Here is a 14,995-nt window from a genome sequence, read left to right on the forward strand (position 1 = left end):
TGGACAACTGGCTGGGCCCTGCTCCCTTCACTACTTCCAAGTCCAGCAAACCTCAGTGGAACAGGTCTGTCGTGCAGGATCTATGCCATACAACCTTGACAGGAGCAGTCCAGGGAGAAAAGAGCAGAGCAGGCTTCCACGTTAAAGGTCTGGTCCCCCCACACCATGCAGGTGGCTTGTATTTTGACGAGAGAACAGATAGAAGGGAGGGAAACTGAGTCATCACTGCCAGAAACCATCACAGCGAGGCAAAATCTGCCAGGACGAGCAATGCTTTTAACTTGAATGGTACTTAAAATGGTACTGACTTTACGAAATAAAGATCAGAGTGGAAATAAACAAAATAGAGACCAAAAAAAAACAACACAAAAGATCAATGAAACCGGGGCTGCTGGATGGCTCAGTTGGTAGAATGCGAGCTCTGAACAACAGGGTTGCCGGTTTGATTCCCACAGAGGCCAGTGAGCTGCGCCCTCCACAAGGAGCTACCGCTGAGCTGCTAGAGGGGCAGCCGGGTGGCTCAGTTGGTTAGGACGTTTGCTTTCAGCAACAAGGGTGTGGGTTCAATTCCCACATGGGATGGGGGGCTGCACCCCCTGCAACTAAAATTGAAAACGGCGACTGGACTTGGAGCTGAGCTGCGCCCTCCACAACTAGATTGAAGGACAATGACTTGGAGCTGATGGGCCCTGGAGAAACACACTGTTCCCCAATAGTCCCCAATAAAAATATTTATATATATAAAAAAATCAATAAAACCAAGAACTGTTTTTTTGAAAAGATAAACAAAGTTGACAAACCTTTAGCCAGACTCATCGAAAAAAAAGAGAGAGACAGAGGACCCAAATGAATACAATCAGAAATGAAAGAGGGGAAGTGACAGCAGACACCACCAAAACACAGAAAATGTTAAGAAAATACTACGAGAGGGTGGGTGGTCCTTTCTGAAGACCTCGCAAGATGGCGGAAGTGGAGCAGAAGAAGAAGCAAGTTCACCTACCGCGGCGTGGACCTGGACCAGCTGCTGGACATGTCCTACCAGCAGCTCAAGCAGCTGCACAGTGCGTGGCGGCGTTGGCTGAACAGGGGCCTGCGGAGGAAGCAGCACGCCCTGCTGAAGCGCCTGCGCAAGGCCAACAAGGAGGCCCCGCCCATGGAGAAGACGCACCTGAGGGACATGATCGTCCTGCCCGAGATGGTGGGGAGCCTGGTGGGCGTCGACAACGGCAAGACCTTCAACCAGGTGGAGATCAAGCCTGAGATGATCGGCCACTTCCTGGGCGAGTTCTCCATCACCTACAGGCCCGGGAAGCATGGCCGGCCTGGTATTGGGGCCACCCACTCCTCCCGCTTCATTTCTCTCAAGTAGCCTGCCAGGCAATAAAGGCACAGACTCCTCTTGAAGAAAAAGAAAAAAGAAAAAGAAAAAAGAAAATAGTACGAGCAACCACACGCCAACAAATTAGACAGTTGGGAAGAAACGCATAAATTCATAGAAGCATGCAATCTTCCAAGGCTGAATCAAGAAGAAACAGAAATCTGAATGGACCAATTATTACCAATGAAATTGAATCAGTAATTAACAAGCTCCAAACAAACAAAAGTCCAGATGGACCAGATGGTTTCACAGGTGAATTTTACCAAACATTTTAAAAAGAAGTATCACCTATTCTCCTCACACTATTCCAAAAAACCCAGAAGGAGAGAAGGCTCGTGAGCTCGTTTTATGAGGCCACTATTACCCCTACCAGACAAAGACATTACAAAAAAAGAAGACTACAGGCCGATATCCCTAATGAACATAGATGCAAAAATCCTCAACAAAATATTAGCGAACAGAATTCAGCAACACATTAAAAAGATCATTCACCATGATCAAGTGGGATTCACTCCTGGTATGCAAGGGTGGTTCACTATCTACAAATCAATTAATGTGATACACCATATTAACAAAATGAAGAGTAAAAAGCATATGGTCATATCAATAGATGCAGAAAAAGCATTTGACAAAATCCAGCAGCCATTTATGATAAAAACCCTTAAGAAAGTGGGAATAGAGGAATCATATCTCAACATAATAAAGGCCATAGATGATAAACCCACAGCTAACATCACACTCAATGAGGAAAAGCTAAAACCATTCCCTCTAAGATCAGGAACAAGGCAAGGTTGCCCACTATCTCCACTTCTATTCAACATAGTGCTGGAAGTTCTAACCACAGCAATCAGACAAAAGAAAGAAATAAAAGGCATCCAAATTAGAAAGGAAGAAGTAAAATTGTCATTATATACAGATGACATGATACAAAAATAGGAAACCCCAAAGATTCCACACAAAAAATATTGGAACTGATAAATGAATTTAGTAAAGTATCAGGATATAAAATTAATATTCAGAAATCAGTTGCATTTGTGTACACCAATAACAAACTATCAGAAGGAGAAATTAAGAAAACAATCACATTTACAATTGCTTCAAAAACAATAAAATACCTAGGAATAAATTTAACCAAGGAAGTAAAAGACCTGTACCTCAGAAAATTATGAGACATTGAAGGGAGAAATTAAAGAAGATACAAATAAATGGAAACATGTACGATGCTCATGGATAAGAAGAATTAATATAGTTAAAATGTCCATACTACCTTAGGCAATATATGGATTCAATGCAATCCCTATCAAATTACCAATGATATTTTTCACAGAATTAGAACAAATAATCCTAAAATTTATATGGAACCATAAAAGACCCTGAATTGCCATGGCAATCTTGAGAAATAAGAACAAAATGGGAGGTATCACACTACCTGACATCAAGGCTACAGTATTGGAATAAAAATAGACACATAGATCAATGAAACAGAATAAAGAGCCCAGAAATAAACCCATGCCTATATGGTCATTTAATCTATGACAAAGGAAGCAAGAATTTACACTGGGATAAAGGCAGTCTATTTAATAAATGGTGCTGGAAAAACTGGACAGGTACATGCAAAAAAAATGAAACTGGACCAACTTCTGACACCAATACAAGAATAAACTCAAAATGGATTAAAGATTTAAGTGTAACACCCAGAACCATAAAACTCCTACAAGAAAATATAGGAAATAAACTCTCAGATATTACCCTTACTAATATTTTTACTGATATATCCCTTCAGGTAAGGGAAACAATAGAAAAACTAAACAAATGGGACTACATCAAACTAAAAAGTTTTTTCACAGCAAAGGAAACCATCAACAAAAGGCATCTTACTGAATGGGAGAAGATATTTGCCAATGATACATCTGATAAGGGGTTAATATCCAAAATTTATTTAAAAAAAAAAACAACAACTCATAGAATTCAACACCAGAAAAACAAACCCAATTAAAAACCCAATTAAAAAATGGGCAGAGGAAATGCAGAGACATTTCTCCAAAGAGGACATACAAATGGCCAATGGACATATGAAAAGATGCTCAACATCACTAATCATCAGAGAAATGGAAATGAAAACCTCAATGAGATACCACCTCAACCCAGTCAGAATGGCTATCATCAATAAATCGAATGGCTATCACCAATAAATTAACAAACAACAAGTGTTGGTGAGGATGTTGAGAAAACAGAACAACACTCACGCACTGCTGGTGGGATTGCAAATTGGTGCAGCCGCTATGGAAAACAATATGGAGGTTCCTCAAAAAATTAAAAATACCTTATGACCCAGCAATTCCAGTCCTGGGTATTTATCCAAAGAAATTCAAAACACTAATTCGAAAAAATATATGCATCTCTATGTTTATTGCTGCACTATTCACAATAGCCAAGATATGGAAACAACCATAATGTCCATCAATAGATGACACTGGATTAAGAAACTGTGGTACATTTATATAACGGCATATTACTCAGCCATAAAAAAGAATGAAATCTTACCATTTGCAACAACATGGACGGACCTAGAGAATATTATTCTAAGTGAAATAAGTCAGACCGAGAAAGACAAATACCATATGATCTCACTTACATGTAGAATCTAAAGAACAGAATAAATGAGCAAACAAAATGGAACTAGACTTAGAGACATATGGGAAAACAAACTGATGGCTGCTAGATGGGAGGGGGATGGGGATGGGGAGAAGGTGAGGGGATTAGAAAGCACAAATTTGTTGTCACAATATAGTCGTGGGCGTATGAAATACAGTATGGGGAATATAATCAATAATGTTGTAAAGATTATGTGGGGTGCCAGGTGGGTACTGGACTTATCAGGGGGGTCACTTCATAGATTGTGTAGATGGCTGACCACTGCGCTGTGCACCTGAAGCTGAAGTAGAGTAATATTGAATGTCAACTATAATTACAGTCACAGGATGTGGAGCACAGCATAAGGAATAGAGTCAATGGGATTGTAACAGCTCCGTATACACGGTGTCGGAGGGGCAGTAGATTGGGGGGATTATCACTTTGTGAGGGGTGTAAACGTCTAAGTAGTGTATTGCTTTGTACACCTGAAACTAATAAAAAAAATTGTATTGAAAGTCGCTTTGCTTTTTTATTTATACAAGAGCTGTAAGGTAAAGCATCTTAAATCAGATAGATAGTTTAGTTTGTAGGAATATCATTCCTTTACAGGATCTGTGGGTTGCAGTAAAACCTGTGGGAAAAACCCAAATTCTGCAGCGTTTAAAAGCAAGGTTTTCCACTTTTCAAAGAACCAAGCATTCCTCGGGAGATGTCCTGTAGGTCAGGTGGCCGGTTTTGATACAGGGCACTGTTAATTGTGAATTTCAGATAAAGAGCAAACAATTTGTTAGTATAAATATTCATAAATAATAAGTATAAGTATAAATTATAAATATTCATGCACGATTCATACACTTTTATAAGTCCCATACAATATTTGGGATATAATTATTCTAAAAAAATTACAAATAATTACAAATAATTTTTAATAAAAATTTCAAATGAAATATTAGTAAAATTGAGAGTTTACATTTTAATTAAAAATGAATAAACTATTACGGATAACTTTTTAGTATGTCTCATGCAACGTTGGGGACATACTTACACTAAAAAGTGACTCACTATTTATCTGAAATTCGAGCGTACCTGGGTGACCTGTATTCCTTTCCGTCCTGTATTTTCATTTGCTGAACCTGCAAAGAGCTTTAACAAAACGGCGCTGCTTGGCGATTGTTCCATCTTCGTTTGCAAGGACTGGCTGTGTCTTGCCACCTGTTTGCGGCTCGCACATGCCCTTGGGGTGCGCAAGACACACCAGTGGCCTGACAATGGATGACGCCATCTGAGAGCGATGGCTGGCAGGTGGCAGGTGGCCTGACCTCCACCCCTGGCTCTGCCACAGGATAGCTCTTGACCTTGGGCCTCAGCCTCGCCTCTCTCTGGCCTCAGTCATATCACCTCTAAATTGGGGCACCAGGTCCCTCCGAGTGCTGGCATCCGATGCTCCCATCATGCATTTGGTCAGGCGCTAGCTCTTCTGATGGGGGAGGGGTGCAGGTAATGAGAGGCCCCAACCTCTGGACAAGGTCAAGCTATGTTCCCCAGGGGGCTGCAGCCCAGGATGGGCCGATCCTTGAGGTCAGGGAGGCGCCAGTAGGTCCCATGTCTTTGGGGCATGTCCCTTCTGTGAACGAACACCCCAAACCCCTGCGATGGCTCACAGAAACTTGACTCTATTTTCTAACCAAGCACCCTTCCTCTTTACGCATGCTGGTCTCCTGTGAGGGTCCTGGAGCTCAGAATTGCCTTTTCTCAATTTCCTAAGGGCCCCATGAATTGGCCAAGTCATGGGCCTCTCGGAGACCCAGTGGGGTCTCACAGCGGCAGCCTCCAGGCCAGTGCTGCCTGAGGAAGTCCAGGCTCTCAGGCCTCTACAGACCTCGGTCCCCACCTCCTGTCTGCATGTCACACAGCACAGCACAGGCAGTGACCGATGGGGCCAGCCTGGGCCTCCCCAGAGAACTGTCTCCCTCCCCCAGAGGCTGCAGGGCCCAGCCTGAGAGCACAGCTGGGAGCCTACAGACCCGCCTGGTCTGTGCGCAGCTGTGAAGATGGAATAAAATCAATTCCCTTAAGTGGGTGGAATGAAAATGGTCCTCAGGTGGTCTGAGCTCTGTTCTGCCCTCCCTCCTCCCTCCCTCCTGCCTCCCTCCCTCTTTCCCTCTCTTCCCCGTCTTCCCTTCCTTTCTCCTCCTCTTCTTTATTTCTTTTCACAAGTAACCACAAGAAGCAGAATGAAATTTCATGCCACCAGAAGGCCTGGCAAAATGCTGCCAGACCAGGAGAAGAGCGACTCCTGCCTGGATGGAGGGACTGGGACCACTTCTTGGAGGAGGTGACAGGTGTCCTGAGGGGTGGGTGGCCTTTGCTTTGTTTGTGGCAGAGAGGACGTGAAGGACACCCCAAGAGAGAATTGCAAGAGCCAAGTGGAGACAGGCAAGACGATACCCCCTCCAGGACCAGGCGTGCCCCCTCCTCGAGGGCCTTAAGCCAGAAGGCTGGTGGGGCCCAGAGCAGAGCCCAGGGTTAGCTGAGGTCTCCTGTATCAGATGGAGAATGTGAAGGTCACAGGGGTGTCCCAGGAAATGCTCTAGAGAGGTAGCTAACTGTGGGCTGAGGCCTGGTAGGAAGAACAGAGAGCAGAGGGCAAGTTCTAGAAGCAGTTAGGAGGCAGAGACAGAGCTGGGCAAGGCCGAGGGAGACTGACGATGCCCAAGCCTCAGTGGCTGGGGGGACATGGGTGCCAGAGGTAGAGGTGGGGAAAGGACAGGTCGGTGTGGGAAAGGGGAGGCCAGGGCAGATTTAACCCTCCGTGGTTAACAGCCGTGGAGGGCACTGCAGTCACGTAGCAGGACTCAGCCCCAGGTCTCCCTGACACCAAGGCCTGGTGCATTTGACCATGGGCCTCCCTGTGCAGGAAAAGCCAAAGTCCAGGCCCCTCCCACTGCCCCTGCTGCTCAGCTGACAGAGACAGGATGATCACGTCCTCCTCATCTCCCGGGAACGCTGACATTGGCCTCAGTCTTAAGGAACAAGGTCAGGGCACATTAGCCCCTGACTCCAGCAGGCTCGTGGGATCTTGGGACCACAAGGAGCCCCTCCCCTGGGTTGAAAGAGGAGGAGAGGCCAGCTGTGAGGTCAGGGCAATAAGGAGGCTACCTGCAAGGTGGAGGCCTCCTACTCAGGAAGGCCACGCTCAGGTCGGTCCAGGTGGCAATTTCCTGTGGCAGGTCCCAACAGGCTGCCACTGGCTTTGATAAATGAAGGAAAAATGTGCCCGGATAAGTAGAAGCGGTTCTGGCGACTTGGCAACCTTGGGGCTGTGTGGTTGTTTGCATTAACTCCTTCCCTCCCAGCGCTCCTCTCCAGACGAAGTAGGACCCAGCACCCAGCTGGCCCCAACTCTGCATCCTGCGTCCTGCGGAAGCTGCCCTTTGGTCCCTGCGTTTACCTGGATGCTCAGTGTAACGCGACTCTCCTGTAACTGGAAGGGGGCTCGGTTCCGAGGGTGAGCCGCTCTCATTAGCCAACAGGACAAGTGGCATAAACAAGCAGCCATTTGCTGGTGTCCTCGGGTCCTGGCAGTCCTAGGACTTGCTTCTGTTGGGAGCCTTTTTTTTTTTTCTTGAAGTTAATTGCATTTTTTAATTACTTGAATTGCACACGACATAAAATTAGCCCTTTGAAAAGGGAGTAACGAGTGGCGTTTCGTCCACTTGCAGTGCTGTGCGACCACCTGTGTCTCGTTGCATAGCATGTCCATCCCTCCAAAGTAAACCCCACTCCCATCGCCCTCTCCCCCAGCCCCTCAGCAACCACCAGTCTGCCTCATGGATCTGCCTGTTCTGGACATTTCATATGAATGGAGTCATGCAGTGGGTGACTTTTGGTGTCTGTCATCTGTCACTGAGCGTAACCACTTAGAGGCCCACCCACACTGAAGCAGGCATCAGGACGATCCCTCTTTATGGCTGGATGCTATTCCATCGTATGGATGGGCCCCACTCTGCTCATCCATTCGTGCGCCGGTGGGCGTCTGGGCTGTTGCCACTTGGGGCTGTTCTGGATAGTGCTGCTACGTCCTGACTTGAGTCCCCGTCTGCAGTGGGACAGGGGTCTGTACCTCCAATAGGTTTCATAGTTCATAAAACTTTGGACGCCATCAGTTTTCGGCATCATAACTTGACCAAGAGTACCAGGTCAGGAACAGCAGGGCCAGATCTGAGAGCAAGATCTCCCTGCAACGGACACCATCATGACAAACGTCCCATGGAAGGAAATGAAAGGTGTGCTCCACTCAACTTAATAGGTTGGGCAACACCCAGCAAACCAGGCTGCAGGCGGTGTTGTCAGAGGTGGGGCCCAGCCACCTTCCGCTGCCCACCAAGGCCACGTGGAATAGTCAGGTTTGTCCAGGTGCTGGGGCCACCAGAGGAAACCTGGTTGGGGCCACCAGAGGAAACCTTGTTAGGGCCACCAGAGAGAGGTCAAAGTTGGAGCCTCTGCACTCCGAGGCAAAAGCCTTTGCTTCCTGGGGAGGCTAGAACACAGCCTGGGTGGAGGCAGGTGATCGGGAGGAACTAGCTCATTAGGGGAGCCCCACCCAATTCCTCAGCACCAAAGAACCAGAAGGGGTATTCCTGGTAATGCTGCCTTCCCAGAAGCCACCACGGGCCATTGAGGTTTGTTTGCATGGAAAGAGAACTCGGTGTGGATTCATTGCTAAGTCGATCAGTCGGCTTTAACTCAGTGGGCAGGTCTTTGGGGTCAGTTAAGCTGCACATCAACTGAGGCACCACGTGTGTGCCTCCTCTGTCTTCCATTGGGAAAGTCGTACAATTCTCGGCACCAGTCGCTGGCACTAGGGAGCTGCTGAAGAATCGATGTCGAAACTCAAGGCAGCTTCCCGAAAAGTGAAGACAGGTCCCCCTGAGTCCTGTGATTTGGGAGCCCTCAGAGAGAGGGGTCTCCCACCATCACTCCCTCCTCTTCGCTCATTCCTGCGCCTGTCATCAGCAAACACGAGTAGGCAGCATTTCCCATCGCTGCCATGATAATGCGTCTGTTTTTAAATCAAATCAGTAAGAATACACCACGTAAAAAGTCCAAGATTCAAGACAAGGAAACAAAATAGAGTCGTCCCCTGTCCGTCTGCTTGCTTCCCCCAGATCCAGCTCTCCTCCAGCAGGGTGGCCACACTGCAAGCTCAGCCCTTTCTCCTAGTGTTCTCACCCATCGCATGCTTGCCCAGCTGTCTGTTCACTTCTCCTGTTCAATATTTTAGGTTTGATTTCCGACTGTGGAAGATGGAGATTTAGCTCTCTCACAACGACCCCACCCACACCCACAGCCACCCAGTGTAGTTAAGTAATCATTGACGATGAAATAAAAATTCACTGTTTATGTATCACGATGACTAGGTCAGTTTAATTAGATCTGCCCTTTAACTGGGTCGACTAAACTGGAAACTTTCCTAATACACACCTAGAAATGTCGCATCAAATAGAAGAATCCTTTAGCTAAACACACGAGAAAGAAAGGCAATGAAATCTCCAGGGCCTGAAAGAGAAGAGAGAAATGAAGACCAGCCTGGTGAACACACTGCTTCAGCCTGAAACTACCAGGGGAGCTTGGTTTGAACATCCCAGAGACAGGAGATGAGGCCGGGCCCATGGCAGGCAGGCCACTCTAAGTGACACCCCTGAAGGCCACTCCCCCCGGGGAATATATCTACCCATCAGCTAAGGGAGAAGACCCAAAAGGGTATCTGTCTCAGCCTGTGCCATGGGTGGAAAAAAAAGCAAAACTAAACCTTGAGAACCTGTAGTAATGGGTCTGTCCTCTTCAGGTTTGGGATTTAAATGTATACAATCTGCATCAACTGGGACCACAGAGCCCTAAAACTAGCATAAAAGTGACCACAGGCTGGCAATACACCTGGGAGTCTTACAAACACAAACTCTCTTAGTAAAGACACATTCTCAGCCCAGACACAAAAGATTCCCACAGGTAGAGCCCTGCTGAAAATGAGCTCACAATCCAAAATTATAAACTGCACAAAAAATAATCCCCCAGCGGACCCAATAAACAGAGAAACAAGACCGCCAAGGACCTCAGGAAACAGGATTATCAGACAATAGCTTAAGCAGGCGTGTTTAAAATGATTGTAGATGTCCTGGAGGTGGAGCCCAGTGACACCATGGAGAATGTCAAGGCCAAGATCCAAGACAAAGAGGGCATCCCCCCTGACCAGCAGAGGTTGATCTTTGCCGGGAAACAGCTGGAAGATGGACGCACTCTGTCCGACTACAACATCCAGAAAGAGTCCACGCTGCACCTGGTCCTCCGTCTCAGAGGGGGCATGCAGATCTTCGTGAAGACCTTGACCGGTAAGACCATCACCCTGGAGGTGGAGCCCAGTGACACCATCGAGAACGTCAAGGCCAAGATCCAAGACAAAGAGGGCATCCCCCCTGACCAGCAGAGGTTGATCTTTGCCGGGAAACAGCTGGAAGATGGACGCACTCTGTCCGACTACAACATCCAGAAAGAGTCTACTCTGCACCTGGTCCTGCGCTTGAGGGGAGGTGTCTTAAGTTCCTTCTTTTAAGCTTTCAACAAGTTTAATTGCACTTTTGTTTCAATAAAGTTGTTGCATTCCCAAAAAAAAAAAAAAATGATTGTAGATGTAAAACAAGGAATTGAACACAGACAGCACTGGGGGGAAAGGCAGATTCAGAAGGAATGAAATGGCCCTTTTAGAAATGAAAACGATAGTGAAATAAAGATCTCAGTGGGCAGGTTAACCACAGATTAGATGCAGCCCCAGTATCCCAACGTCAGCTCCACTCAGCAACTATAAGACACAGCTTTTCTTTAGAGGTCGATTATGCAGAAAGGAGCACAGGGAGATAAAAAGATGGGAAGGTGAACAGGAAGTGGAGAATTAAAGGAGGAAATTGAAAGTTCTAGAAGAACTCACTTTCTCAGAATATCGATGGTGCTGTTCTCTGTCTTCTAGCATCTCCTTTGCTGTGTAGATGTCTGCAGCTTCTGATTTGGAATCACCCCCAGCCCCCTGGAAGCTTTGCGGTCACCTCTCCGTCCCCATTCTGACATTCTGGGCACTATGCTTTGGATGGCTGCCCTCCCAGTCATGGCACACGGTGGCTTCTCTACCTGAGATTCCTGTCCTTTAGTTTGGGAAGTTTCTTCTTTCTCTGTTTCTGGAACTCCCAGCATCGAGATGTGGGCCTCCTGGAATGATTCTGACCTTCTTCCCTTCTTTTGAGAGTTTTATTTCTCTCATCACATTAAACAATTTTTTTCAATTTCTGTTCTCTAAATGTTCACGCCCTCCCCCACACACACACGCACACTACTGTTCTGGTTTCCATTTATTTAAAATCGTCTCTTTTCTCTCGAGATAATTGTAGATTTTTAAAAGTCTTCCCCTGATCCGTACTTTTTCTGATTTTCTTCTCTGCTTGTTGGGTTGGTTGGGGGTGGTGTGAGGGTAGCTCTTTGTGTCTACTGGGCTCGGTTTATTTTCCAGACATGAGTTAGAAATAGATGTTCGGAAACCCTGTGTGCATGGGCGGGGCTTAGCAATGGGTGAGTGTCACTGCAGGATGGGGGTGGGGACCTTAAAGTGTCAGGGCTGTAGGTGTTTTCCTGCTTAGAGGTGCTGGGTCTGACAGAAGGGAGGGAGGCTGCAGGGGTGGGGGAGGGGCATTCCCCACTTCCAAGTACATAGAATGGCCCTCCTTCCTCTCACTGAGCTCCTCCCCGCACCACTACTCCAGGTAACCCTGGAGTCATTGGGTCCAGGCACAGCTGATTCAAACGTGTCCCATCTTTGATGCAGTGGGGACGGGGAGAAAGGCCCACCTGGCTGTGCAGGGTGGGAGAGGTCTGGGCCTTCCTGCTCCTGGCATACTCTCAGCAGTCGTCATTTCTCTCCCATTTTTTTCTCTCCTTTCACAATCTCAAACCCACTGAAGAGTCACATTATGACTGTCAGATTTAACAGTCGTAAAACTGCTCTACCAAATGGCTATCAATGTTCCAATGCCTGCTGCTCATTGTCTGTGCTTCTCTCGTTGTGGACCAAGAGCAAATAGTTCGCAGACCATGCGGCCAGCAGACGGACCCACACCACCTCCCCACAAGGTGCCATCCAGGCCCTGGCTGGTCCACGGTGACAACACCCAGACACAGCCCCCATCGGGCTGGGAAATGCTTCCTCCGGCGTACCAGGTCGGCTCACCAAACACACCTGTGCCCGACACTGGCTGAAGGAGAACCCCAGCAAATCTTCTGCCATGACTGTGAAAGGGTGTGTACAAGCTCTTTCCTTGGCACACACCCCACCCTCACGCCCTCCCCAGCATGCTCCTTCAGCATGAATGGCTTTGCTCCCCTGTCCATGCTTTCCCTCCGCCTTGGAAAGACCAGCTCAGGCCACGCCTCGTATTTGGGCGCGTGGACAGCACGAGGCCACCCTCTGTCCTTGACAGCTCTAGTGCCATCCCTCTCCCTTCCCCCCAAAGACCAAGATGGAGGTTTCACATTGCTCTGTGCCAAGCAGGGCAGCCCTCACATGCCAAGTCCTTCCTCCTTGGTCAGCTGTGTCCCTGAGAGGTGCAGGAGAGGCAGAGACGAGGGAGAATTCCGGTCTCTGCGCAGCTGGCTGGCCTTCATTCACTAGCAGGCTTTCACTATGCCCAGCCTCGTTCTCCAGTCACCCAGGAAAGACAGCAAGAAAACGGAGGTCCCCTGGCCACGGCCAGCGGAGGAGGAAGCTGCCACCCCCGCGTCAGCTTTCTCCCCGAGCTGGGGCCATCTCCCCACTGGCCTCCCTCACATTCCCACCAGGTGCCACCTTAGCTGCGTCTCGTTTTTCCAGTGGCACCACTGGGGCCAGGCCATGACACAGGAGGAAGACACCACAGAGACTGCATTCTTTTGGGTTGCCACAGAGGGACGGAGGCTGCTTCAAACCTCCAGGCTCCTGATTTTCCAGTAAGAGCAGCCTGATTTTTCCTCTAGGAAAAAACCACTCGCCACATTTAGGGGTGAGATCAACCAGCCTGACCCAGTCTGGTCGACCGGAACATTCTCTCCCTGTGTCTACCCCAGCTGGTTTTGGGAAGGAGCACAGCCAGGCAGACAGGCCACCAGATTGCATCAATTCTGAGATGCCATGAATTATAAATTGTATTGCTATCTAAAATACCTCCAAAAGCGAAAAAATGATGCCCATTTCCATTGTAAGATGCCATAACTCTCAGAGCTGTTAAAATATGGGGAGAAAATAAAGAGTCTAAGAAAGAACCTATGAATTGTTTAATTTGGGGTTTGGGAAGAGGGGATGAAGTTCTCTACTGGCATGCTTGAGTTTGTTGTTTAAGCTTGGAGATGTCAGGGCCATTTTTTGCAAGGCACCTGCCCATTAGTGAAACCAACATTGAAGAAAGGTGACACTGTGTGAACACCTAGATCCAGCCATTCCTGACACGGCATTTTATGAAGCAGTACATTTTTCTTTGCCATGGGACCTAAAGCAGTGACTAGTACCACGGTGTGAAACAGACCACCCAGTCAGTGCCTCTCCTCACTCATCCCCATGAGGGCCACTGTCACTGACCAGGATGTCCAGGTCGGGGACACCAGGCCAACAGTCGTCGCAAAGGTCAGCCCCAGTCTTGGCTTTGTTCCTGCCACTGTTCACAACTTCATTCAGCTGAGCACGGAGAACCCACATCTGAGTAACACCTTCTCTTTATGCCCATCTCTCCTCACTTCCTGCTAATTGAGAGACGTGGCCTCCAGGCTCAGGGGCCTCCTCAGTGTTGTCCGCACGTCTCCCTGACACACACCTGAAACCACACTCTCCGAGAGCAGTGGTTGGACACCTGACCCATGAATAGTGTCCCTTCTGGTTCTATCACTTCATGACTCCATGACCTATAGATCTTAGGAAACGTTGGGCTCTGGTACAGCGTCCTTCTGAAGTTGCTGTGGGGCAGAGGGCAGCCACCAGTCAGTCTCCCGGCGCTCACGACGGTTGACAGCACGTATACCTGTGTACTCAAGGGCTTCCTCAGCAGACAATTGGTTTACCACGGCTGCTCCACTCCCCAGTGCTATTAGCTAAGAGTTACCATCTTCTTCCGGGTCATCGAACCTGATTCCAGTTCTCCAGGGTCTTTGTTTGCCAGAGGCATTTCACTGTGCCAAGCATTCATTATTAGCTTTCAAAAACGTGGGTGTGGTGGGTGGTGTGACTAAGACCTCTTGTTGACACTGGGGCAGAAAGGGAGAGGCATTTGCAGGAGTTGACACACTTGGAGGAAGGAGAATCCTTGCCCGTAAGCTTACACTTTGATGGCCAGGTTCTGGAGAACTTAGAAAACTCTTAATCCTGGACACGTTTTCCTGCTTTGGACTATCATTGACGGCACTGGGGTGAAATCATGGCTCTTAATAAAAGATATAGAGATGTGTACACACATGTATGTCACACTCACTCTTCCTTGACCTAAGAGGGTCCAGAGCCCTGACACCCAGGAACGAGGGGCACACCTCACGCCCAGATGTTGGTTTCTAAGTACCATTCTCAACTAAAAGAAACCGGTTACCTTGGAGAAATGGCTGCTTCTGAGGCTGGGGTTGGGGGAGTGCAAGATAAGCCTGGAGCTCTCATCATCAGAAAGCAAGAAGTGCTCAAAGAATAACGGGAACCAGAGTAAAGGTTCTCAAACTGGCCAAATCTGGGTTAATTTGAACATCAAGATAAATGACAATAAAGGAGGAGAACCCGTTGGTTACACAGGAATCCCCAACTGCATACTGTTACACAGGCAGACCTCGGAGCTATTGTGGGTTCAGTTCCAGACCAGCGCCATGAAATACTGCAATAAAGCAAGGTCATGAAAAGTAAGACTGAGGTACAGAGGACTGAAGAGGCATGACAAATAA

At 47.8% G+C, this 14,995-nt stretch overlaps 1 protein-coding gene and 1 pseudogene across 2 annotated transcripts; both read left to right on the plus strand.

Annotated features, from left to right (window-relative positions):
* The first annotated feature begins 960 nt into the window (after nucleotides 1–960).
* On the plus strand, nucleotides 961–1,369 carry LOC308503982 (small ribosomal subunit protein uS19-like; annotated as a pseudogene). Its single transcript has one exon. The product of its transcript is annotated as a small ribosomal subunit protein uS19-like (transcript).
* Nucleotides 1,370–10,197: 8,828 nt separating this feature from the next.
* On the plus strand, nucleotides 10,198–10,689 carry LOC308503443 (polyubiquitin). The gene has a single exon (XM_081062729.1). It carries the CDS (start codon nucleotides 10,212–10,214, stop codon nucleotides 10,620–10,622), a length of 411 nt encoding a protein of 136 aa, XP_080918855.1. The 5' UTR covers nucleotides 10,198–10,211; the 3' UTR covers nucleotides 10,623–10,689.
* The last annotated feature ends 4,306 nt before the right edge of the window (nucleotides 10,690–14,995 follow it).

Source organism: Rhinolophus hipposideros (assembly GCF_964194185.1).
Source record: "Rhinolophus hipposideros genome assembly, chromosome: 2".
Lineage (NCBI taxonomy): Eukaryota > Metazoa > Chordata > Mammalia > Chiroptera > Rhinolophidae > Rhinolophus > Rhinolophus hipposideros.